This window comes from Pongo abelii, chromosome 13, assembly GCF_028885655.2.
Source record: "Pongo abelii isolate AG06213 chromosome 13, NHGRI_mPonAbe1-v2.0_pri, whole genome shotgun sequence".
Classification (NCBI taxonomy): Eukaryota; Metazoa; Chordata; class Mammalia; order Primates; family Hominidae; genus Pongo; species Pongo abelii.
The window spans coordinates 67,876,351-67,899,800 of NC_071998.2; the positions used below are offsets into that span (position 1 = coordinate 67,876,351).

General features: G+C 45.1%; 1 protein-coding gene across 1 annotated transcript in view; it reads right to left on the reverse strand.

Moving 5' to 3' along the window:
* Positions 1 to 1,005: 1,005 nt before the first annotated feature.
* Positions 1,006 to 23,450, reverse strand: part of GNA14 (G protein subunit alpha 14) — a 228,654-nt gene continuing 206,209 nt past the window's right edge. The window contains exons 3-7 of the mRNA XM_009244532.4: positions 12,246 to 12,400; positions 9,203 to 9,331; positions 6,803 to 6,932; positions 3,475 to 3,628; positions 1,006 to 2,081 (exon numbers count right to left, since the gene is read on the reverse strand). Coding sequence (XP_009242807.2) covers positions 1,891 to 2,081; positions 3,475 to 3,628; positions 6,803 to 6,932; positions 9,203 to 9,331; positions 12,246 to 12,400 — 759 coding nt within the window. The 3' untranslated portion in view covers positions 1,006 to 1,890. The remainder of the gene's footprint in view (positions 2,082 to 3,474; positions 3,629 to 6,802; positions 6,933 to 9,202; positions 9,332 to 12,245; positions 12,401 to 23,450) is intronic.

The following is a 23,450-nucleotide window of genomic DNA, read 5'->3' on the forward strand; positions in this document are numbered from 1 at the left end:
GGGCCAGGAGAGAATTTTCTACCAGCAGAATCAGTATTGGCAGAGGTAATAAATTCACCTCTGACATTGAGAGTCTAGCCTTTCCATGCCTTAAGAAAATATTGTTACCACCCTTTGAATGACTTATTTAACAGCCCTCCTACAACCAGGATATGGAAAGCCATCATTTTCTTACATGCTTTAAGTAGTCAGCCAACTATAAATTAACAAAAACTCAATGCTAGAAAGTGCTTAAAATAAGAAATGGAATTCTTCATTGTTTAATTTCCCTGATTACTGGATTCTGTTGAACCCTTTTTATGTTAATTGGCTAGTGAAACCCAGTCTATAGCCTTTAGCCCATCGTTGGTGGGGAGGGGAATTGTCTTGTATTTTCTTTGTGCTTCTAGATACCCTAAAGAGCTCCATTCCCCTCTCTCTGTTCTCTTGCAAAACTCTCTCAGCTATTTCTGGACCTTTACTGTTCTAGATAAATTTTAACATCAATTTGTGAACTTCCACAAAAGCTGTTGCTATTGCATTTATCTCCTGAGCGAGGATTCATATTTTTAAAGCTAAATGTTGCAATTGTAGAATCGCTGCATATCAGAATAATTTCAGTCTTTTTCAGCAATTGGAATTGTTCCCACAGAATGGGGACACATGGTTCCATAACATATGTAGCCAACCGAGGTGCATTTTATAGACTGATTTGAGATAGACATTTCATACCTTACATCCCCAAATGGTGTATGTGTGTGTGCACACGCGTGTGTGCACACATGCACAAAACCATCTTGGCCTTTAGTGTGGAGCACTCTTACTTCCCAGAGGATTCTCCTTCTGCTTGACCCAGCCAGCTACTGAGGGAACTGCAGCATGACACGATGATGCACACAGACTTGCCTTGAAAGGAGGAATCTTAGGAAAGTTTCCGAGTTACTATTAAGGCCACAGCATTTTTCTGTTTAGGAGCAGAACCATCAGTCAACCATGAGCTCTAAGAAACACAACATAACCCAGTGCTAATAGCAGAATGGTATATTCTTAGCCTCCTCAGAAAGGCACAGCATACATAATTCAAACAGCAAATCTGTGGTGGCCATCAGAACTTTGGCAGGGTTACATAACATTTGTCAAACAATGTGGACTTTTAGCCATTTCATACATTTTTAAGATCTGGTCATATACATTGGGGGTAAAAATGTACACACACACACACACATTTTTCAGCAATACAACATATATGCTATCTAGAGCCCATTTACTCTATGTCAGCTTTGGCTTCATGGTGATCAAACTGTGGCAAAGCTAAATTAGATATACTTGTATATCCATTAATTTGGCTTAGAAAGTTAACACACAAAAAGAACCAAGTGTTTAAAAAAAAATCTTTGGTGGCATGTTAAAGGAGTCACCCTTCAGCATGAGGTAAGAAACACAATTAAAAATGGCTCTAAATTACAAGATTTAATAAAAAGCTTCAAACCCATTAACATTCTTATTTCTAAAAAAGTCACCCAAATTAATTCTAGAAGCTTCAAGACATGATCTATAAACTAACAGGCTCCTTGCTTACATAATTTTAATCACTATTTTTAAACATATTTAAAACTAAAAGTGGTTTTTAAAAATTCTAGAAAACACCAAATTCAAAAATTACACAAAATCTTATAGCCAAAAGTCAAGAAAATAATTATAAAAACAATTTGGGATGTAAGGACTTTTAAAGTATGTTGGTAAACTCAAATATCTTCCAAGTTCCATCACCCATCTCTGTCCCCACGATCTACATGACGTCCTTAGTTCCTGGCATGGGGCTGGCTCTGGTGATGTCAGAAGCACTTGCAAATAAAACAAGGAGTTTGCAAATCACATCTTCTGTTATGGGGGAGGAGTGGGCAGCAGCTTTTAAACAAGGTTGAATTCCCTTAGGTTTAGCTGTAGAATTGTGTCTTTGACAGCAGCAAACACAAAGCGAATATTGTCTGTATCTGTAGCACATGTGAAGTGAGAGTAGATGACTTTCTCTTTGTCAGGATTCTGATCTTGGTAAAGCTTCAGGATAAAGTCTCTGGCAGCTTTGACATCCTGCTTCGGTCCTAGTCACAAGTGCAATTGGAGGAATAAAGACACAGACTTAACACCATGTCCTCCCAAGAACCTTTTTTCTGAGACGGAGTCTCGCTCTGTAGCCCAGGCTGGAGTGCAGTGGCGCGATCTCAGCTCACTGCAACCTCCACTTCTGGGGTTCAAGCAATTCTCCTGCCTCAGCCTCCCAAGTAGCTGGGATTACAGATGCGCGCCACCACACACAGCTAATTTTTGTATTTTTAGTAGAAATGGGGTTTTACCATGTTGGCCAGACTGGTCTCAAACTCCTGACCTTAGGTGATCCACCTGCCTTGGCCTCCCAAAGTGCTGGGATTACAGGCGTGAGCCACCGTGCCTGGCCCCAAGAACCATTTTTTAATGTACTCTTGTTCTTATTTGAGATCCTGCTTTGATCCATCTTTATTTCTAGGGAGCAGTTTACCTGGAGCATTATTTTTATGGTATCTCATCATGAACCCATAAAATAGTCATATTTTAAAATGTCCTCTGGTATCTAAAAATTACACTTTACGGTGATTTGTTTAAACATAGTGACCCAATTTGTCTGACTTGGACCACTGTTGAAGAGAAGTAATCCTTGCTAACACATACGAACAGACAGCTCTGGTCTAGGAGAAATAAAAGGAAGAATGTGGGAACTAACATCAGGCTGATTTTAAAGCTTGAGGGTGCTATACTACACAGCCAGTATGGTTAGTAAAAGGGGAAAGAAGAGTGCTAAAACATGAATCCACTAAATATCAGTGTCAAACTTAAGGCTTGAGACCTCCTGCACCAGAAACAATTAGCAACAGGGCATGAGACTCTCCTACCTTGGACAGGTTATGTATGAGTCCACCATGTGTCTGGGAAAAGGGATGCCACACTCTAACATACGCATAAGAAGCACCAGGTTCTCTGACTGGCGTGAGGAATGCACAGATAAATCAAGCAGAGTCTCTGCCCTCATGGAGCCGACTGGAAAGAGAGCTGAGTGAGCAGAGGATATGACATAGCATGATGTGGCCAAGAGAGCAAGCGGGGGTTAGGCTGCCGAGGGAGCAGAAAGGAGGAGGCACCCTTCCTGTGGACCAGATGGGCAGGGGAGGCCAGAAAGGCTCCCAGAGAAGGGGAGGCCTTTGCTGGGTTTTGGAGAACAACATGGAGCCAGCGAAAGGAGTTGGTAAGGGTATTCCAAGCACTGAGGGAAGCACCTGTGGAGGTGCTGTGGTGGAAACACACAATGGTGCAACTAGAGCTTCTGTTTGAAGGTGGGAATCGGGGGAGAGGCTGTTCCAGGCAGACCAGGGAGGCCCCTTTGAGCCGTGATAACTCTGGACTGATGCCCGGGAGGTGGACGAGATCAGCACAGAAAACACTGTCCACAAGATAGACACTTACCTGTGTATTCTGGGAAATAGCTAATTAGATGAGAGTACATGATTTTCTCTTCCAAAAGATCCTTCTTGTTCAAGAATAAAATCACAGACGAATTCAGAAACCAGGGGTAGGTGATGATGGTTTTAAATAAGGCTTTGCTCTCTTCCATGCGATTCTAAGTGAAAAACAAGGGACTTGGGATGAAGTAGAAAGGAAATATTTTGGAAACAACATGGCACATTGCCAGTCCATCCGTCTCTTCCCTTGCCCCGCCGCAGTCTCTGGGCCACTGTCTGCTGAAGCTGGTGAGCATGTGGGGCCCCAGGCTACAGGCCTCCTGCTTCTGTTTGCCCCTCCCCAAGCCTCTTACTAAACATCCCCTTCTGGGTCCCCTCTCCTGTAGCATCCCAGCTCTTCTCCAGCCCAAAACTCACATGGAAGGAAATAAGAAAGGCTTTGGTGCAACTTGGAAAAGGAAGGTTCCTACCCACGTTTGACAAAAGTTTCCTGTGTCATGTGATCGTTGGGATTACCAAGTGGGGAAGTGCCAGCTTCAGACCTGACACGGCCACTTCAGTTGGTTATAGGCTTCCAGACCGGGCCTCAGCAGTCAAGTGACAAGGCTCTTCCAGCAAGGCCACTGCCCCTAGGAATGCTAGACATTGGCAGAGACAGGAGGCAGTGCTACTGGGAACCCACCCTGTGCCACACTTTACAAGCAGAGCAGTGGCCCGTTTGATGGGTGAGCATACTGTTGTTCAGAACTTTTTTTTTTTTTTTTCCTGAGCCGGAGTCTCGCTCTGTCGCCCAGGCTGGAGTACAGTGGCGTGATCTCGGCTCACTACAACCTCCAGCTCCTGCATTCAAGTGATTCTCCTGAGTGGCTGGGAGCACACGTGTATACCACCACGCCCGGCTAATTTTTTGTATTTTTTAATAGAGACGGAGTTTTACCGTGTTAGCCAGGATGGTCTCAATCTCCTGACCTCGTGATCCACCCACCTCAGCCTCCCAAAGTGCTGGGATTACAGGCGTGAGCCACCGCGCCTGGCTTTGTTTAGAACATTTAAATAACTTTCCCAAGCCCATGTAATAGTGGGACCTGGGGAAGGTTATGTAGAAAGACAGTGATAATTTCTAAATGTTAGACATTGGCAAGAAGATATTAAATGCTCCTAATTTACTGAGAACAGACAGGGCACAAACAAATCTTATCTCTGACAATAATTGTTCTAGATAGCATTCTGCTCTTTCTCAAGTATTTCTAAGAGGAAAGAAACAAGAACGTCCCTGTAGGGAGGGAAGGGATCAGAGTGAAAAACATCCAAGCTCAGCACACACACTCGAGGGACATGCCATAAATCACTCTTTCCCCCCAACTTCCAGACACCCAGGCTTGTTCTGCCACTCAGTACACATTGGGAGAATTACGATCTGGAATGTATTAAAGCTTTAAAATTATTATGATCTTAACGATAATGATCTCCAAGGAAATAAAATGTATGAAAAATTCCCAGACAATATACAGAGTGGATATAATACACATCTACAACCAGGAGGGGAAAGTCTGGAGCGGCAACCACTTAATTTTTCTCCAAATATTTTGTGATTTTTAGGAGAAGAGAAAATGTTTAATTTCTAAGCACTTTGGGCTGAGATACTGGTCCCTTGTGCACCTTACTAATCTTTTGAGTTTCCTGAGGAACGTCACAAATAATTCCTGAAACAAATTTGGAGCTATTTTTTTTATATTGATAACTGAATGTCTTGCCTTTAAAAAAAAAAAAAAAATCTCCAACTGAGAGAGCTGGGCGACAGCCAAGATTTCCGTTCTTTGCACAATGACACAATTAAATGGGTTAATCCTCCACTAATTAGGTAATATAAGCTATGCTCCTCAGAGAAAAGTCTGCTCTCAAAAAATACAAGATACAATTTGTTCAGTTATTGCCTAATCCTGGACTGAGTCCTTTATTGATTTACTTTCACGCCTTGGAAACAAAAGACATTTTTTAAAAGGTCAAGAGGTCTTAATGCAAGTTCAGGGGAAAAGATGACGAGGAGGACATGAGTGTTCCACCGATACTGTCCCCAACCTGACAGAGAAGTGGCTGTGAGGGTCCTCTTCACTCTCAGGGCAGCTCCCACTGATGGAATTGGAAGCAGCCAGTGCTATGGCCACTCTGAGGGGACAATGCATGCGTGACCAGGCTGGATCCATCCCAGCTGCCCTGAGGGAGTCCCTCCCAGGATACGTGAAGGCAGATGCAATCCCAGACAGCCCCAGAACAGCTCCAAGCATCTAGCACCACTGCCCACCCCAGTTCCACTAGGGATCTAATTTGGGAGCACCATGGGCCTATGGAGGTTAGGAAGCCTGTGCCCAGGTAAAGTGTTTTAGAGATAGTGCTGCTCGGCATTGGTTGTGCAGTAGAATCCCTGGTGGGCTCTCAAAAGAAGCCTCAACCTAAACCCAGTAAATATGAATTTTTAGTGTTCAGTCCAAGAGATGGCATTTTTTCTTTTTTTTTTGTTTTGAGACGGAGTCTCGCTCTGTTGCCCAGGCTGGAGTACAGTGGTGCGATCTCGGCTCACTGCAAGCTCTGCCTCCCGGGTTCATGCCAATCTCCTGCCTCAGCCTCCTGAGTAGCTGGGACTACAGGCGCCCGCCACCACGCCTGGCTAACTTTTTGTATTTTTTTTTAGTAGAGACGGGGTTTCACCGTGTTACCAGGATGGTCTCGATCTCCTGACCTCGTGATCCGCCTGCCTCGGCCTCCCAAAGTGCTGGGATTACAGGCGTGAGCCACCGCGCCCGGCCAAGAGATGGCATTTTTAAAAAGCTCGCCAAGAGATTCCACTGTGCCACCAAGGATGAGAACCTAGGCTTTTGAATAGGTTCCAACCTTAACAGCACAGTGGATTCACTTGGGGTGCTTTTTAAAAATCCCCCCACTCAGGCCCCATTCACCACCAACTCATTCAGAATCTCTGGGGTTGGACTCAGGCACCAGGTTTTCGTTAAGTCCCTCAGCAAACTCCAGTGTGCATTCAAGTTTAGAACCCGGGTTCCAGGCCCGTGATTCTCAGCCTTTCATATGTATTTGAATTACCTGGGGTCTTGTTAAAATGTAGATTCTGATGTAGTTGGTCGGGGTTTATTCATTAAGACTGCATTTCTAACAAGCCATGCAGGTGATGCCTGTGCTGCTGGTCCACAGGTCACACTTTGAGTAGCAAGACTGTTTGACCTAATGACGAGGGTCTATTTCCTGACCTGGCTGCCTTCTTAGAAACCACAGAATAGGCTCTGGCTTCCACAGCTACCCAAACTTCCCGCCCAGCGTACCTCGTTGTCACACTCAGCCAGGACCTGGTCATATTCACTCAGAGCAACCAAGAAAATAATGGAGGTGACACTCTCAAAGCAGTGAATCCATTTCCGTCTTTCCGATCGTTGGCCACCAACATCCACCATCCTGTTGTGTAGAAACACAGATCCTTCAAAAGTTGGAATACATGACACTTCAGGGAAAAAGGACATGAATTATTATAGCATGGAAACCAGTGCTCTTGGAGTCCTCAATAACTTCTAAGAGAGAAAAGAGGTCCTAAGTTTTAAAATGTTTGATGCTGCTGCTTTAAGCAATGAGGGACTACTGGATGTTTCCTAGCAAAGAAGGGAGAGAATGTAAATGACATTTCTGAAGACATGCAGAGGTGAATCTGGGAGCCTGCCGGTTAGGAAGCTAACCAGTGTCCAGACAGAAAACGCAAACGTTCACTTGGGTTCTGTGACAACCACTGTAGAATCCCTGGATACCAGACTCAAGAGGGACGCAGCGGCCAGCTGTCTTCCGGGTCCCCCAGGCTGGCTTCAGGACCCGAGCCTATTCTGTTTTTGTGGCGCCTCTAATTTACCTGTAAATCCTTTCTGCATTCCCTGGATGCCACCTCTTGTTCCCTATAAAAACCTACAAGTGTCCTCTGTCCAGTACAGAAATCCAAAGCCTCTACCTGTGTCTTTGGGAAAAATTTCAGCAACTCCTAGCCCAGGGATCACAAGCTCAAATGCTCCAAGAATCAGGCAGTTTATGGGAATGAGCCAAGTGGGCTCCCCAAAGTACAAAACATACACGGCACAACAGCCGGGTGCCCTGTCTACAGGGAAGCCTGCCGCATACCTGCAGCCAAGCTCTGCAGAACAAGACGCAGGCTCGCCATGACCACAGTCTCTGCCTTTTCAAGAGAAACAAGGTATCCAATGTGTTAGCTCAAACGTTTTTTAGTAACACCAAGTGAGCCAAAGAAAATACATAATGGACCAGATACAGCTGCCAAGTAACCCCCACCCACCCCTACATCACCACCCCACCACACACACACACCAGTCCCTGAAGGCACTGGGTCATTGTGGTTAGGTGGCCCACAGGCCAACCACCCAGAACTGTTGTCTGGAAAAGTGCAGGAAGGAAAACGAAAAATTCAATACTGTTCTTGAACCATGTCCTGGAGGTGCAGCCACTCCCACAATGTTCACGGCTGGCTATCACAGCAGGGAACCGATCTGGAAACAGGACATTGCAATTGCAATTGTCAAAAGGTTGAGCTTGAAGAAGTCATTCTATAAAGGCCTCAATTTCAAAGATCGGAATTTTTCAGCCAGAAATATCCCACTGGGAGAGGTGCTCTGAGTTGTAAAGTAATAGATTTCACTGGTGGATGATGTTAAACCCATTCACCAGACTCTAGAAAGTAATGCAAAACCCATTCATCGCAGTCCAAGAAGGATAAACTTAGAAGAAATAAAAGTATTTTTTAAAACAAAATGAATAAACAAAATCCTTGGGAGTCTGAGAGGTTTTGGACATTGCAAAAAGCAGTTAATTGTGAAAAGGTTTAGAGAAATTCATGTGCACACAGGCACAGGGGGCTACTATTAAAATCAAGGATATGCTAATATAGATGGGGGACATGTTTGAGGGGCTGGACCTGAGGGCTTCCCAAACACAGCAATTCTGGATAGAGATGCACTGAGCTATAACTGGGGATCAGACAGGACCCAGATGTGGGAGGACTGATGTGTTGTCTCAACTAGAAAATCGTGTGTGATAATTGTTAGGAGGAACAAGGGAAATAGTGGATATAAAAGTGCTTTGAAATGTGCAGTGCTACATATATGCCCTATATTATTATTCATTTTTTACCATAACTAAATGCAGTGAAGATTCACTGAAGTCATCCTAAAAGTATTTCCTATATTTGTAAGTGGAAATGCATACATTTTTACACAGCTGTTAGTTTGTATATATTATTCTTCATAGTTTTCATACACATTTTTTGTATCCTTAATTTTCTAAGGATAAATCTTGGAGAAGGAAATAGAGGAGAAAGGAAATATTATTCATCTTTAAGGAAAAAACATCGATAATCACTACATTCAATTTGTGGGATACGGAAGTATACATTTGTGTGTGTGTGTGTGTGTGTGTATGAGTGTGTGTTACACATAAGAATCATTCCAGTTTCCAGTAGGGAAACCCTTCTTCTCCAAGGGTAACAGGAAGGTGACTTCCTCTCCATTCCAGGGTTGAGAACTACCTACCACAATTCTAAATACCCTTGGCAGAGAGGGTCACTCTGTCCTAAGAGATATAATCCCTGCTTAGGAATAACACGTTTAAGAATCCACCTGGGGACTTCCAAGCCTGGGCAGATTCTTCATGGTACATCAGGGAGACAGACTTACCGAAAGATGATGTTTTCCAAGTCAAATGGATACTCAATGATGCCGGTGGTGGGCACTCGGACGCGAAGCACATCTTGTTGGGTAGGCACGAATGATGGTGTGGCGATGCGGTCGATGTCAGTCAGGTAACTGTATATTAGAGAACGAGGAACTGACTCTCCTTTTAGAGCAGGGAGAAATGTCCATCCTACTCAAAGGAAGTCACCCCCCACTCACAGTGAGCCCCACACAGACACACGAATTCCATCAATGACTTTCCTGAGAGCCAGTGCCAGGCCAGGCTTCTCCATCCTTCCTACGACTGTTTTGAAGACAATATGGGTCAGAAGGACTTTCATGCGCCTTCTGGGACATCTGCAGAACACTCCGTCTCTTCCTCCTGGGTTCTAAGCTCTATCGCTTCTATTTGACCGGCGAGGGAGACAGTGGGGCTGGAAGGACCAGGATGTTGGAAATGGCTCTCTCCAACGCCCCATCTGTCATCCTCCCTCCAGAGGCCCTTCTCTCTCCCACTTACCCTTGTCCAAGAACATTATATAATGGAGATGCTGTTCTCTAAAGCTTTGCTCAATGAATTAAATAGTTTCTAAGAAAATACACAGGCGTAAAACAGGCCGAGGAGAAATTCAAAACAACAGCAACAAGAAAAAGTTTTCCTGTTGAAGACACTGGGAAACTACATCTCCTAAAATAACCCAAAACTTGCCTTAACTTATTTTTGGCCATATATTGAAGCCCTGAGCTTAAAACATATTTTTTTTTTCTGTAGTAAGAGAATCCTTTAAAAAAAAAAAACTTTAAGGCCTTTCTAAAAGACATTTTTAGGTAAAATAACTGTAACTCAGGCCCTCGCTAACAAAAGAGTTGGAGATGCAGAGCCCGCTGCATGCTGAGGTCGGCCCTGCCCTGTCCCAGCACCGCATCAGGGGCTGAGCAGGTCCGCATGCAGGCTAACCAAGAGGTCACAGGCAAACCCTGTTCACCATATGCCTTCAGCTCCAGAAGCAAAGCTCTGGGGCAGCCTTCCACAACCCACCTCCCTGCCCAGATACAGTCCCAGGGCTTATCACTGTTTTTGCTGTACTTTGATGTGTAATTATTTGATTTACACCTGAGTTGCTCCACCAAACTGTATATTCCCTGAGAGCAGAGAGCATTGGTTGTATAATACCTGCAGCCCTTACCACAGTGCCTGGCGCATCACAAACACTCATCACATTGTCCAATCAGCAGACATCTCTAGCTGAGGGGTTGAAAACCGCTGGCCCAGATGGAGAAAACGTGCAAGTGCCTTGAGTCCTGCCGGTTTGGAAGGTTGGGCGACTGGGTTTACGAGAGGCTGTTTTCTTTGTGACAGCTCTGACCACCACCCTAGCCACGCCCCTCGTCCATGTCAGTGGCCTTGCCCCCATGGTTTTCAGGGTTACATTGAATTCTGTAGCAGGTCTGGTGGGTCTTTTCCAAATGGATCTACATCAAGAGCCCTAGCCAATCCCCAGGACTTCACAGAGGCAGGTAACTCAGGCCACCTCAGGTATGGCTCAGGAACATCGTACCTGTTCCTGGCTCCTCGAGCTGTCAAAGGCAAGCCCTCCTCCATGGCGCTCTTTCTTTCTTCCACCTCTCTATGCTGATCTAACACCTCAGTGGGGTTTCTTTATTTTCCTGCCTTGATGCTTTTTTGCACCTAAACATTCCTGTACTTAGATTGGTTATGCCAACCTGGATTAATGACATTCAATTCTCAACCCGGGATAAACACCAAAAATGAAGCCCATTGAAACCACAGGAGGTGACACTTCTGGCTTCCTTTCCTGCCCAATGCCTTGTCCAGCTCAATGCCTGCTCAGAGGGTGACAGTGGCACCCAAAGGGAAGGAGGTACATCTGGGGAAGGGATTTCTGAGCCCTCAGAGGATGGAAGATGATACGGGACAGGTGTGAAAGAGCTGAGCTGCAGAAGCAGGAGTTATTGCCACTTTAAGAAGGACCCATATCAAACTATTTGCCCGGTGACCAGACTGAGGAGGCATTGCCCTGGGATATTATTATTTATTTATTTATTTACATTTTCTTTTTTTTTTGAGACAGAGTCTCACTCTGTCACTCAGGCTGTACTGCAAGAGTGTAATCATGGCTCACTGCAACCTCAACCTCCTAGGCTCAAGACATCCTCCCGCCTCAGCCTCCCGAGTAGCTGCCCAGCTAATTTTTGTAATTTTTGCAGAGACGAGGTCTTCCTCTGCTGCCCAGGCTAGTCTCAAATTCCTGGTTTCACGCAATCCTCCCACCTCTGCCTCCCAAGTCCCTGGGATTACAGATGTGAACAGGAAATGCCTAAGAAAGTGAAAATCTGTCATCTCTATGGGACAGTTTGCATGCTGGGACATCTAAATAGAAATCTTTTTACCTTCAAGGATTAATGAATTAAAAGTTGAGCTGTATGGATCCAAAATACAGTGTGTAGGCCTTCGCAGGCAGCCAATAAACAAAGGATTGAGCTTCCTGTGTATGCTGCGAGCGCAGCCTCCTATCTGTGCCACTAGAGGGCAGCACCAGATCAGCAGCTGATGGGTCCACGGCCCCGCTGCTCTAAACTTGACTTTAGATTTTAGGGCAATTGGACCTGCTGTCTTCTGATGGGGAAACCAGAAAGGCAGAGGGGTATAGAGAGGAGGAAAGTAGAAGCCAAAAGCAAGAGTATTTCTTGTTTAAATCAGATAATTTCAGCACTCCAAAGGAGATCAGTCCCACTTAAGGGACCTCAGATTTGATTGAGTCTCATTGAAAACGACAGGCTTAGAACACAGCAAGAACAGGTGGGTGTCGGCAGGAAGAGAGGTCTGTGATCCACAGAGTGACCAAGGGCTTTAGGAGGTGGTGAGAGATGGCACTAAGAGGTCAGGAGGGATACGGGAAAGCGAAGGCAGGTAGCGCTGCCGCTGTGCACCGCATTTCAGCAGCGTTCAGCGAGAAGCTTCTTTGAAGTATGGCCGAGCTTGCCTGAAAGCACCGCGGGCAGCCAGGCTGGGCTCTGTACTCACTATTTGGCAGAGTCCGACAGCTGGTACTCCCTCCTCCTGTCGTAACACTCCTGGATGCCTGGATCTTGCCAGAGCTGCTTGATGGCCTCCACCTGCTCCCTGGAGAGCATGGAGACCTTGTCCACTTCCACTTCTCTGATTATCTGGGCATTTTCCTACTCAAAGGAAAGAGAACCTTGCATCAGGCAAAGGAAGAGAAGCCAACTCATTGGCAATGTTGGTACAAGTCTTGACCTGGTCTGTGGATTTGGAGAGCTCTCACTAGGCATGGGGCGTGGTGGGCACCCTCCCAGGGGCCGCTCACAGCCAAGACACCCACTGCAGCCATGCTGAGTGGAGATGAGGTGGCTGCTTAGCTCCGTGGAGAGAGCCACCAGCAGCCCAAGACCTGAAGCTTCTGTGCCCCGCCATGTCCTGGGCCAGTTTTGCCACCATTCAACAACACCCAGTGGTGAATAAAGAGTCACTGGAGCTTTCATCCTACCAGGAAACTTTACTTCTTCATTAACATATGACTCATTTGAGTATCTGCATAGCCAATGAGGCCATTTAAAAATGGCACACCAAGGTTTGGGCGGTGGAAACCGGTCCACCTGGTACAGGCAATAAGGAGGCACCCTGTCTTTAGAGAACTGAAACACAATAACAACTAATCATCAGTCTGGGATTTTGTTCTTTCATTTAAAAAAAAAAAACAAACACTGGCCAGCTGCGGTGGCTCATGCCTGTAATCCCAGCACTTTGGGAGGCCGAGGCGGGCAGATCACAAGGTCAAAAGTTCAAGACCAGCCTGGCCAACATGGTGAAACCCCATCTCTACTAAAAACACAAAAATTAGCTGGGCATTGTGGTGCATGCCTGTAATCCCAGCTACTCAGGAGGCTGAGACAGAAGAATCACTTGAACCCAGGAGGCGGAGGTTGCAGTGAGCCAAGATGGTGCCAAGGCACTCCAGCCTGGCAACACAGCGAGACTCTGTCTCCAAAAAAAAAAAATATTAATAATAATTGACTTTACTTTTTAGAGCAGTTTTAGCTTGCCAGCAAAATTGTAGGGAAAGTACAGCACATTCCCACACAGTCTGCTTTTCATTGTCTTGCATCACTGATACAACTCTTTCCCACTGGGAGCCTCCCTCCCAATGCACTACTCTCCCCACACCACTGATTATTATATTATCATATTTATTATTACTATGATTATTAAATAATTATTGCTCTGTTACTACAGTAATTAAGGCCATTATTACTGTAATTATTACTATTACAGTGGTTACCATTTATTGGCTATGTACTATGTGCCAAGGCCTCTACATACATTATCTCATTTAATCAATGGGAGGCTAGCATGAGCCAGAAATCTTTCCAAACCTCAGAAAATGGGAAAGATAAGGTTGGCCTGCAGCCACAACATTTCCACGTGTTGGCCCCAGAGACTCAGCATCCTTTCGTTGGCTGCAAGTCGTAGCAGACAAGTGAATCCTGGCGAGAGAAGCAGGACCCCAGGCTCTTATTCCCCCTCCCATATTTCTGCATCCCACAGCAGTTACATCACCATGGAGGGCCGGCTACACCAGCAGCTGTGAGTCAGCAAAGCATCTGCTTGGTAGCTGGGATCTCAAGTGTAGACGGTACCTCCTGAAAAGTCACTTTTATTGTGCGTTGTTCATCCTTATAATTATCCAACAGCAAGCCAGAGAAAAGGAGGATCTTACACATCCACTTGGCTCATCCTAACCAAGGACTGTGATTGAATTGATGTGACTTTTCCCTTCACCTGTCAGGAAAGTGAATGTAAACTCTTCCTGGAGACTGTAGGACCTTCAGGCAGGTAGGATCTCAAACAAGGTCCAGGCAGGATGGATTACTGGAAAGTGTGCTGGCCTGGGAATCAGGACCCTGAGTTCTAAACAGTGTAGTTGGGACTTTTAATGACCCCAACAAGTTACCTGCCTCAGTGTCCTCATTTGTAAAACGAGCCATGATTTCCAGGGGTACCTGAATTATAAAGTGTTACTTAAATGTAAGTAGAATTAGCCTTTACTATTGTAGCAGATGTCTAATAAGTATTTCTTGTTTGCAAAAACAGGACACATCAGTAGCCTCTAAACCCTGACTTCTAATCCCACCATTGGCTGGTGAGAATGACGGATGGAGAACCTGGACAGTGTTTGTCCAGTGTGGTGCAGAACAGCTCTCTCCCATGTCGTCCCCTCCTCTTGCCACCCTCTTGCTTTCCCAAATAGGTCAGCTGTGCTGAGCTCTACTCTCTCAATGTAAAATGTCTGTTTTCCTCTCTGTCTTCATGGCAGGCCAGGAAATGTCATGAGAGCAGAACCAATGTCTTATTTGTTCTTATATCCCAGAACCTAGTGCAGTGCCTTCTATTGCAAATAATTGGTGTCTTCTATTGATATGCACATTCAGTAAACATCTGTGGTGCATGTAAAATCCATCTACCTAACAATACAGAAAATTATGAGAAAATAAGAGTGAAAGCATACTAGGGTGGGAAGACAGAAGCCCGTGCAGGTCACAGTGGGAGCACACACAGAGCAGATCAGGGCCGCCTGTCAGAGGAGGAGATGCTCAGGTAACGCTTGGCCAATCTGTAATTCTAACTTGGGCCCTGGTGGTCCTCAGCATCCTTGCTTCTTGTGGGCATGCCTCTTTTGCTGCTATGCTAAGTTTCACTGTCGAAATCAGGTTAACTGCTGAGCTTGAGTGCTGTGACAATCATCAGGGCTGTGACAAATGCATTTCTATCTCTCCTTCTCACAAACACAACGTAGGATTGAACTTTAGGGCGAATGAAATGGGAGTGGAAATCACTTGTCTCTTTTGAAAATAAACATTATGGCCAAGTGCAGTGGGTCACGCCTGTAATCCCAGCACTTTGGGAGGCCGAGGGAGGCGGATCAACTGAGGCCAGGAGTTTAAGACCAGCATGTCCAACATGGTGAAACCCTGTCTCTACTAAAAACATAAAAATTAGCTGGGTTTGGTGGTGCATGCCTGTCATCCCAGCTACTCGGGAGGCTGAGGCAGGAGTATTGCTTGAACCCAGGAGGCAGAGGTTGCAGTGAGACGGAGCTACTGCATACCAGCATAGGCAACAGAATGAGACCCTGTATAAGAAAGAGAAAGAAAGAGAAAGAGAGAGAGAAAGAGAGAGAGAGATAGAGAAAGGGAAGGGAAGCAAAGCAAAGGAAAGGAAGGGAAAAAGAAAGAAAGGAAGGAAGGAAAGAAAGAAAGAAACTTTAAAGAGTCAGTGAGTAATGCACCACACTCATTTTCATCTGCTGTGGTGATTTTGGAAGCATGAGACAAGATGGTGCCTCCATCACCCAGAGCTCCTAAGTGACTACAATGAACACAGATATGCCCTCACTTGCCATGCTGGATATGTGGCATGAGTGAGAAATCAACTCAAAAGTTATCATCAACAAAGTTAAGTAAGCTGAACTTCAGGGGCAGTTTGTTAGTGTGGCATGACCTACTGCACAGATCCTGACTGATACACGTTGCAATGGATAAACCCAGCCTTTGGCTCTTTTAGTAGAGAGAAAAAGTGGAACCTAGTGAGATATCAAAGAGGAAAGCAAGCTTCTACATGAAAAATGGGGAGTAGGTATAGATATGACCTCTCAGGTCACCGGGAGACCTCACCAGGAGAGGAAGACATATTGTCTGTTTAGCCAGGTGAGGGGAATTTGGAGAATACGGCTTGAAAGAAGCAGAGAGCTCAGCCACTTTGGAAACTCAACAGTAGAACTTGAATTCAGAGCAGACTGCACCTGAGAGGCCCAGAAGTACTTCAAGTTCAGAGGTCACTACCTGGTTAGTTTTCCTACCTGTTAAGATTTTTTTTTTTTTTTTTTAAAGACAGAGTCTCACTCTGTCTCCCAGGCTGGAGCACAATGGCGTGATCTCAGCTCAATGCAACCTCCGCCCCACCGGGTTCAAGCAATTCTCCTGCCTCAGCCTCCCGAGTAGCTGGGATTACAGGCACCCGCCACCACCCCTGGCTAATTTTTGTGTTTTTAGTACAGACAGGGTTTCAACATGTTGGACAGGCTGATCTTGAACTCCTGACTTCAAGTGATCCACCCACCTCAGCCTCCCAAAGTGCTGGGATTACAGGCATAAGCCACCGCGCCTAGCCGATTTTTTTTTTAAACCTTTTATTGTGAAATAATATAAGACTTGCAAAGATGTGGGGAAAATGGTACAAAGACTTCTTCTATGCCTTTCAAGATGGGTCAAATGCGAGCAATTAACTACTTTGATTTATCGTTCGTCCTTTCTCCCTCCATGTGTGTGCAAACACACACAGTTCAAACCCATGTGGGCCAACACACACATTTACATTTTTCTTGAAATGTTTGAGTAAGTTGCAGGCACAATGCCACCTTATCTCTAGAGACTTAGTGTGATTTCCTAAAAACAAGGACATCATCTTGCATAATCACAGTATAATGAGCAGCATCAGGAAATAGGCATGGACACAACATTATTATTCATTATTAAAAATTGCTCATCTTCAGTCCTCATCCAAAGTTTGCCAGTTGTTCCAGGAATGTCCTTTATCTGGTCTGGAGCCCAATGTAGGATCACGTGTTGCATTTAGTGATTGTATTCCTTTAGTCTCCATTTATCTGGAAAAGTTCTTGGTCAGAGAAATCATTTTTGTCCCTCTGAATGAGAATGGCCCAGAAGGGTCTGTTCTTTAGTCAAGACATTATGAGGATGGCTGGTGGAGAGAGTGGCAGCTGAGGCCCCAGAGAATGTTCCAGGGACAAGTATTAGGAAGGACAGGGAGGAATGAGGAAGGGAGTACCCTGTTACCTTTATTTAAATACAATGTTTAATTGGAATATGGAATATGAAATGAATGACTTTCTGTAGACCCTTAACAATGTCTCTGTATTACAAGAGTGGAGTTGGCTGGGTGCAGTGGCTCACGCCTGTAATCCCACCACTTTGGGAGGCCAAGGTGGGAGGATCGCTTGAGCCTAGGAATTCAAGTCCAGCTGGGCAACATGGTAAGACCCCATCTCTACAAAAAATACAAAAATTATCTGGGCATGGTAGTTGTGCCTGTAGTTCCAGCTACTCAGGAGGCTGAGGTGGGAGGATTGCTTGAGCCTGGGAGGTCAAGGCTGCAGTGAGCCAAGATCATGCCACCACACTTCAGCCTGAGTGAAAGAGTGAGATACTGTTTCAAAAAAAATAATAATGATGACCCAAAAGAGTGGAGTTTTGTGCATAGTTCCCTCTGGTTTGGCAAGCAGCTCATCCACAGGTGTCTGGGTACTTTGATGGGCCTGTTCAAACGACCTCTACGGCACCTGCACTCTGAGCACAAGGGACCCTCATGCACTGTGGGGAAAGCACTTAAGGCTTGCTTCATCTCAGGGAGAGGGGACAAAGAGTCAGAAGAGGACAAGGGTTAGGGGAGATATGACTTGGGTGGGGCGCATGCTGAGTCTGCGGTGGCCAGCATCTAAGTGGAGATGTCTAAAAGGCAGATGGATAAAATGGGTCTGTCTGTGGTTCACGGAGAGTCCTAGGCTAGAGAAACATCATGAGTTGAAATTGCCTAACACATTCATTTAATTGAAAAAAAAAAATCACTCTCAAAGGAGTAAATATTATAGGAGCAAACTCAGTGATACAGAAACATGACCAGGCTCTCAAAATTGAGCTCATATCTGGCTTTCTCTTTTTCCTTTCTCAAACAAAATCACCATATTCACTGCTCTGACACAGAAACCTGGAAAACAGATGTCCTCCATGTGTGTTTCATTCAGAAATTCCCAGGCTAACAGTAAAAGGAACTGCTGATGAAGTGGCGCCCTGCCGATTTCACGCAGGGATCTGCGGCTGCCGGTGACATTCCCTGTCGAGCGTGGTGAGGCCCTGTGGCTGGGACCCAGAGCCCAGCGGGCAGCCCCGTCTCCACCAGATCCTCCCCACGGGGGTGCTTCCTGCCCTGTGAATGCCCCAGGACAGCAGGGCTCCAAGCTCTCTGTTCAAGACTGACTTTCCCAATTAAGCTAGAGTCCTTGTTCCTTTGTCAGATCATTAAGCATTTTGGTTAAATTTTATATTTTTAATTTCTATTTACTTATATTTTAATTGACAAAACTGTATATATTTATGGCTTACAATGTGGTGTTTTGATATATGTATACATTGTAGAGTGGCTAAATCAAGCTGTTTAACATTTGTATTACCTCACATGCTTATTGTTTTGTGGTAAGAACACTTAAAATCTACTCCCTTAGCAATTTCCTTTGTTTCTTTTTTCTTTTTTTGAGATGCAGTCTTGCTCTGTCCCCAGGCTGGAGTGCAGTGGCACAATCTCGGTTCACTGCAACCTCCACTTCCTGGGTTCAAGCAATTCTCCTGCCTCGTCCCCCTGAGTAGCTGGGATTACAGGTGCCCGCCACCATGCCCGGCTAATTTTTGTATTTTTAGTAGAGATGGGGTTTCACTATGTTGGCCAGGCTGGTCCTGAACTCCTGACCTCAAGTGATCCACCCACCTCAGCTTCCCAAAGTGCTGGGACTACAGGCGTGAGCCACTGCGCCCAGCCTGCAATTTTCAAATATACTATGTATTATTATTAACTTAGTCATCATGATATACAATAGGTCTCTTGAGCAAATTGCTCCTGTCTTAATATTTTTGTTAAAATTAATATTTGCTAACATATTGATATGGTTTGGCTCTGTGTCCCCACCCAAATGTCATCCTGAGTTATAATTCCCATAATCCCCACGTGTCAAGGGAGGGACCTGGTGGGAGGTGATTGGATGATGGGGGCGGTTTCTCCCATGCTGTTCTCGTGATAGTGAGTGAGTTCTCATGAGACGTGATGGTTTCCTAAGTGCTTGACAGTTCCCTCTTCACATGCTCACACTTTCTCCTGCTGCCTGTGAAGAAAGTGCTTGCTTCCCCTTCTGCCACGGTTGTGTTTCCTGAGGCCTCCTCAGCCATGTGGACCTGTGAGTCAATTAAACCTCTTTCCTTTATAAATTACCCAGTCTCCAGTATGTCTTTATAGCAATGTGAGAACAGACTAATACACGTATTATAGATAATAAAAACTTACCATTTCAAGTGTCTACTGTGATGTACAATATCTGTAAGCTTTGTAAAAATAAGTGAGATTAAGATAAAATATATTATTAAATATGAGAACTCTTTGTAGCATAGTATTTCCAACTTTTATAAAATCACCCCTCTTTAACAACTACAGAATTATACTGTGTTTAATGTGTCCAGAATTACACTATGTGTTCTATTAAAAATTATGCAGTAAACTTTCAATATTCCATAACCATCAGCTTTTGAAGCAAAACATTAAATCATAAAGAAAATGCTAGTTAACTATGCCAGAGAAAGGAGTTTTTCCTATAGAAAATAAACAACGAACTTCTGCTTCTGGTAAAGGAGGATGACTAGGAAACTTGAATCAACTCTCCCACTAAGGGCAGCTAGAAATGGCAGACAAAATATTTTGCAAATATGCTTGAAAGTAGCAGAAAGCTAATGCAGGCCTGGTGCAGTGGCTCATGCCTATAATCCCAGAAGTCTGCGAAGCCAAGGCAGATGGATCACTTGAGGCCAGGAGTTTGAGACCCGACTGGCCAACATTGCAAAACCCCGTCTCTACTAAAAATACAAAAAACTAGATGGGCGTGTGATGCATGCCTATAATCCTAGCTACTTGGGAGGCTGAGGCAGGAGAATCACTTGAACCTGGGAGGTGGAGGTTGCAATGAGCTGAGATCACACAATTGCCCTCCAGCCTGGGCAATAGAGTGAGACTATGTCTCAAAAAAAGAAAGAAAGCTAATGCAATGACGTAATAGTTAATAACTGCTAAGCCACCATATAGGGGAAGACAGTGCCCAAGCAGACGAGCCCTGCAATAGGATGTTTTACTCCCGGGGCTTCTGTCAACTCTGGAAGGGACAGTTGATGGTTAAGCAACTGTCTTTTTCCAACATCACAGGGCCAGAGTGACAAGGATTGAGGTCTAAGGCTCTGCAAGAGCAAAAGGCCCTCATACACCCTTTGGCTCTGTGTTAGGATTCCACAGGGCAGCCCTGAGGGGTTTGCAACTCAGCTTGGAATCATGACAATCTCAGATATCAAGTACCTCCAGACACCTGGTAGAAGAAAAGGAAACTCCCTTTTGGAGTTTGGGAGATAACATCCTCCTCATCCTCAAATTATGTTTTCAAATATGTGTCCAGGGCACCACCCAAAATAATCAAGCATAAGAAGATGGGACAACTGCAAAGACAGATGACAAATAAAAAGATGGCAAAAGATCTGCCATGCAAACACTAACCCAGAGGAAACTGGAGTCTCTCTACTAAGATAAAAGCAGACTTCAAGGTGAAAAGCATAGCTAGAGCTAGAAGAGAGGGATATTTCAAATGACATAAAGATTTGGAAAAATATAGCAGCTCTAAAGTTTTATGTAGCTATTAACATAGGATCAAAATCTATGGAGCAAAATTTCACAGATGGAAGTGGAGAAATGGACAAATCTTCATCATATAGAGATTTGAACATACCTTTCTCACTGATAGTATAAACAAAAAACTCAAGAAAAATACAGACAACTCAAACATTATGATCAGCAAATTTGAATTTACAGATACATTTTGATGCGTTCAAAATAACTGTAGAATATATACTTTTTAAAAGCACACCTATATTTATAAAAATACTTTAAAAAGCATATCTAGAATATTTAATTACTAAGACTTCATGTAAAAAAATGGATTTCCAGCTTCTTTTGATCAATTTTCATCTTCTCTAGAAACTCTAAGCTCAGCAGGGACTCACTTCCCCACCTCCTGTACCTGCAAGCTCACTGCACCCACTCTGCAGACATTTCAATATTAAACACTGGGCTAAAGCCACCTAGACTTCAATCTCCCACGCACTCAGAATGGAAGGAAGCTTTTTAAACCCAATTCAAGATTCAACAGAAATCTTTATTTCTACTACAATCTTTGTCCTTCTCTTTCCCTTCCTCTTTTCTCCAACAACAAAAATAAATAACAGAATTTACTGGCCACAAAGTGTTGGCATGAGGGGCCAAGTTAGTTACTTTATCTTTTCTTACCAGTCAAAACTTCAGTCGGGGCTGGGCACTGTAATTAATCCCAGCAATTTGGAAGGCCAAAGTGAGAGGATCACTTAAACCCAGAAGTTCGAGACCAGCATAGGCAAAAAAACAAGACCCACATCTCTAAAAATAAAATAATAAAAATAAATTAGCTGAGCATGGTGATGTGTGCCTGTAGTCCCAGCTACTCTGGAGACTGTGGTGGGAGGATCATTTGAACCCAGGCGTTGGAGGCTAGAGTAAGCTATGATTGTGCTACTGCCCTCCAGCCTGAGCAACAGAGCAAGACCTTGTCTCTGAAAAAAACAAACTTCAGTGTGTTTCACTAAAAAGGCTCTTTCCAAAGGCTCCTATGATAAAATACTTAAACACCTATAGCTACATGAGTGTGAATAATGCAGTTGAGAGATGGTATGTGTGGCCTTGCACCGTGCTGGCTTAGCTGAATCTACTGACGTTTCCCAGAATGCCCCACCATGTTTGGTTCTGGGTTAGGGCTGGCCACAGAAGAAATGGAAAGAGACTTGCAAGGCAGAAGGACGCAGCCACTTTCTGGGTCTGAAGGTCAAAGGCCTGCTTCTGCTTAAAAACAGCCCAGCTGATCTTCTGCTCAACCTCACAGGTGCCCTCAGCACATTTAACTCCTGCCTGGATCTTCTCCTTCGGCTTCTCCACATCATGAGTCAGCTTCTCCACATCCTGGGGCAGGCACATGTACAGATCCATGGCCAAGGGTGCCAGCTTCTTCCACAAGTTACCTGCACCGTCAGGATGGTGACACCTGTGCAGGTTCCAGTTCATCCCCCCAGAATCCACTTGGTTTTCGTGGGTTCTGCTTTGTCTTTGCAGGTTCCAGCCTGCCCTTGCTCTTCCCTGCTTTGCATCCCCGTTTTCTCCTTGACTGCCAGCCTGCTGACCTGTAGCAGCCTCAGGCCCCCCCCAGACATGCAGCAGCAATAGCCTTCCAGTGTCTTCTTCACAGCTCCAGCAGCCAACACGGTTCGGTCCCCACCATGAGCCCATCATTCCCCAGCACTCTGTGCACCTCCGACTCCCTGACACACAAGAGCTTCCATTACAGTCCACTCAATTCTATGTACAGACAAAATCCCTGATCACCTTAGGTCCAGGAGGAGGTAGCTTAGCCTTCAGTTGGGGTGCCCTAAATGTCCCACACTCAGCTGGGCACCAGCAGGCAGACTCGTTCACCACTCAGTGCACAGCATCCCACCCCTGCTCCATGCCAGATCCAGGGCTGGCTGCTGGGAATAGAAATAGGCCCTAACCTTGAGGATTTCAGAATTACAGCTATCCTTTTGAGTAGGAATGACAACAGAGCCCCACGTGAATGCTGAGCTCAAAGGAAAGGAGACATTTCAATTGGGGAGGAGTGAAAGGATGAGCCTACTAGTACCTCCCACTAGAGGTGGCCTGATGGGGGGGAAGGAGAAGGGGCTACATCTTCCTTCTTGCTGCCACGAACATGGCTTCCTGCCTGTGCTTGCCAAAGATTGCTCTGTGTATGGAGCAGGGGTACGAGAAAGGGACCAGACCAGCCTTTGCTACATCGCATTTCACATAACATGTCTTTCCCTAAGATGCTCTGGAAAGCACCTAAACCCTCAGTAGAACACAGTCAACTGAAATTTTCCAAACAGCATCTGGTAGCCCAACTCCCTCAACACCCTCCAAACAAGGAATGTGTGTATTTGGCCAGTGGAGCTGCTTCTCAGAAAAGGGTTTTGGGGCCCAGCAAGGTGGCTCATGCCTGTAATCCCAACATGTTAGGAGGTCAAGGCAGAAGGATCACTTGAAGCCAGAAGTCCAAGACCACCCTGGGCAACAAAGTGAGACCTGTCTCTAAGAAGAAAAAGAAAAAAAACAAAGAAAAAAAAGAAAAAAAAAAAAAAGAAAAAAAATTTGCCAGGCATGGTGGTACGCGCCTGTAGTCCCAGCTACTCGGCGGCTGAGGCAGAAGGATCACTTGAGCCTAGGAGTTGGAGGCTGGAGTGAGCTATGATCACGCCACTGCACTCCAGCCTGGGCAAC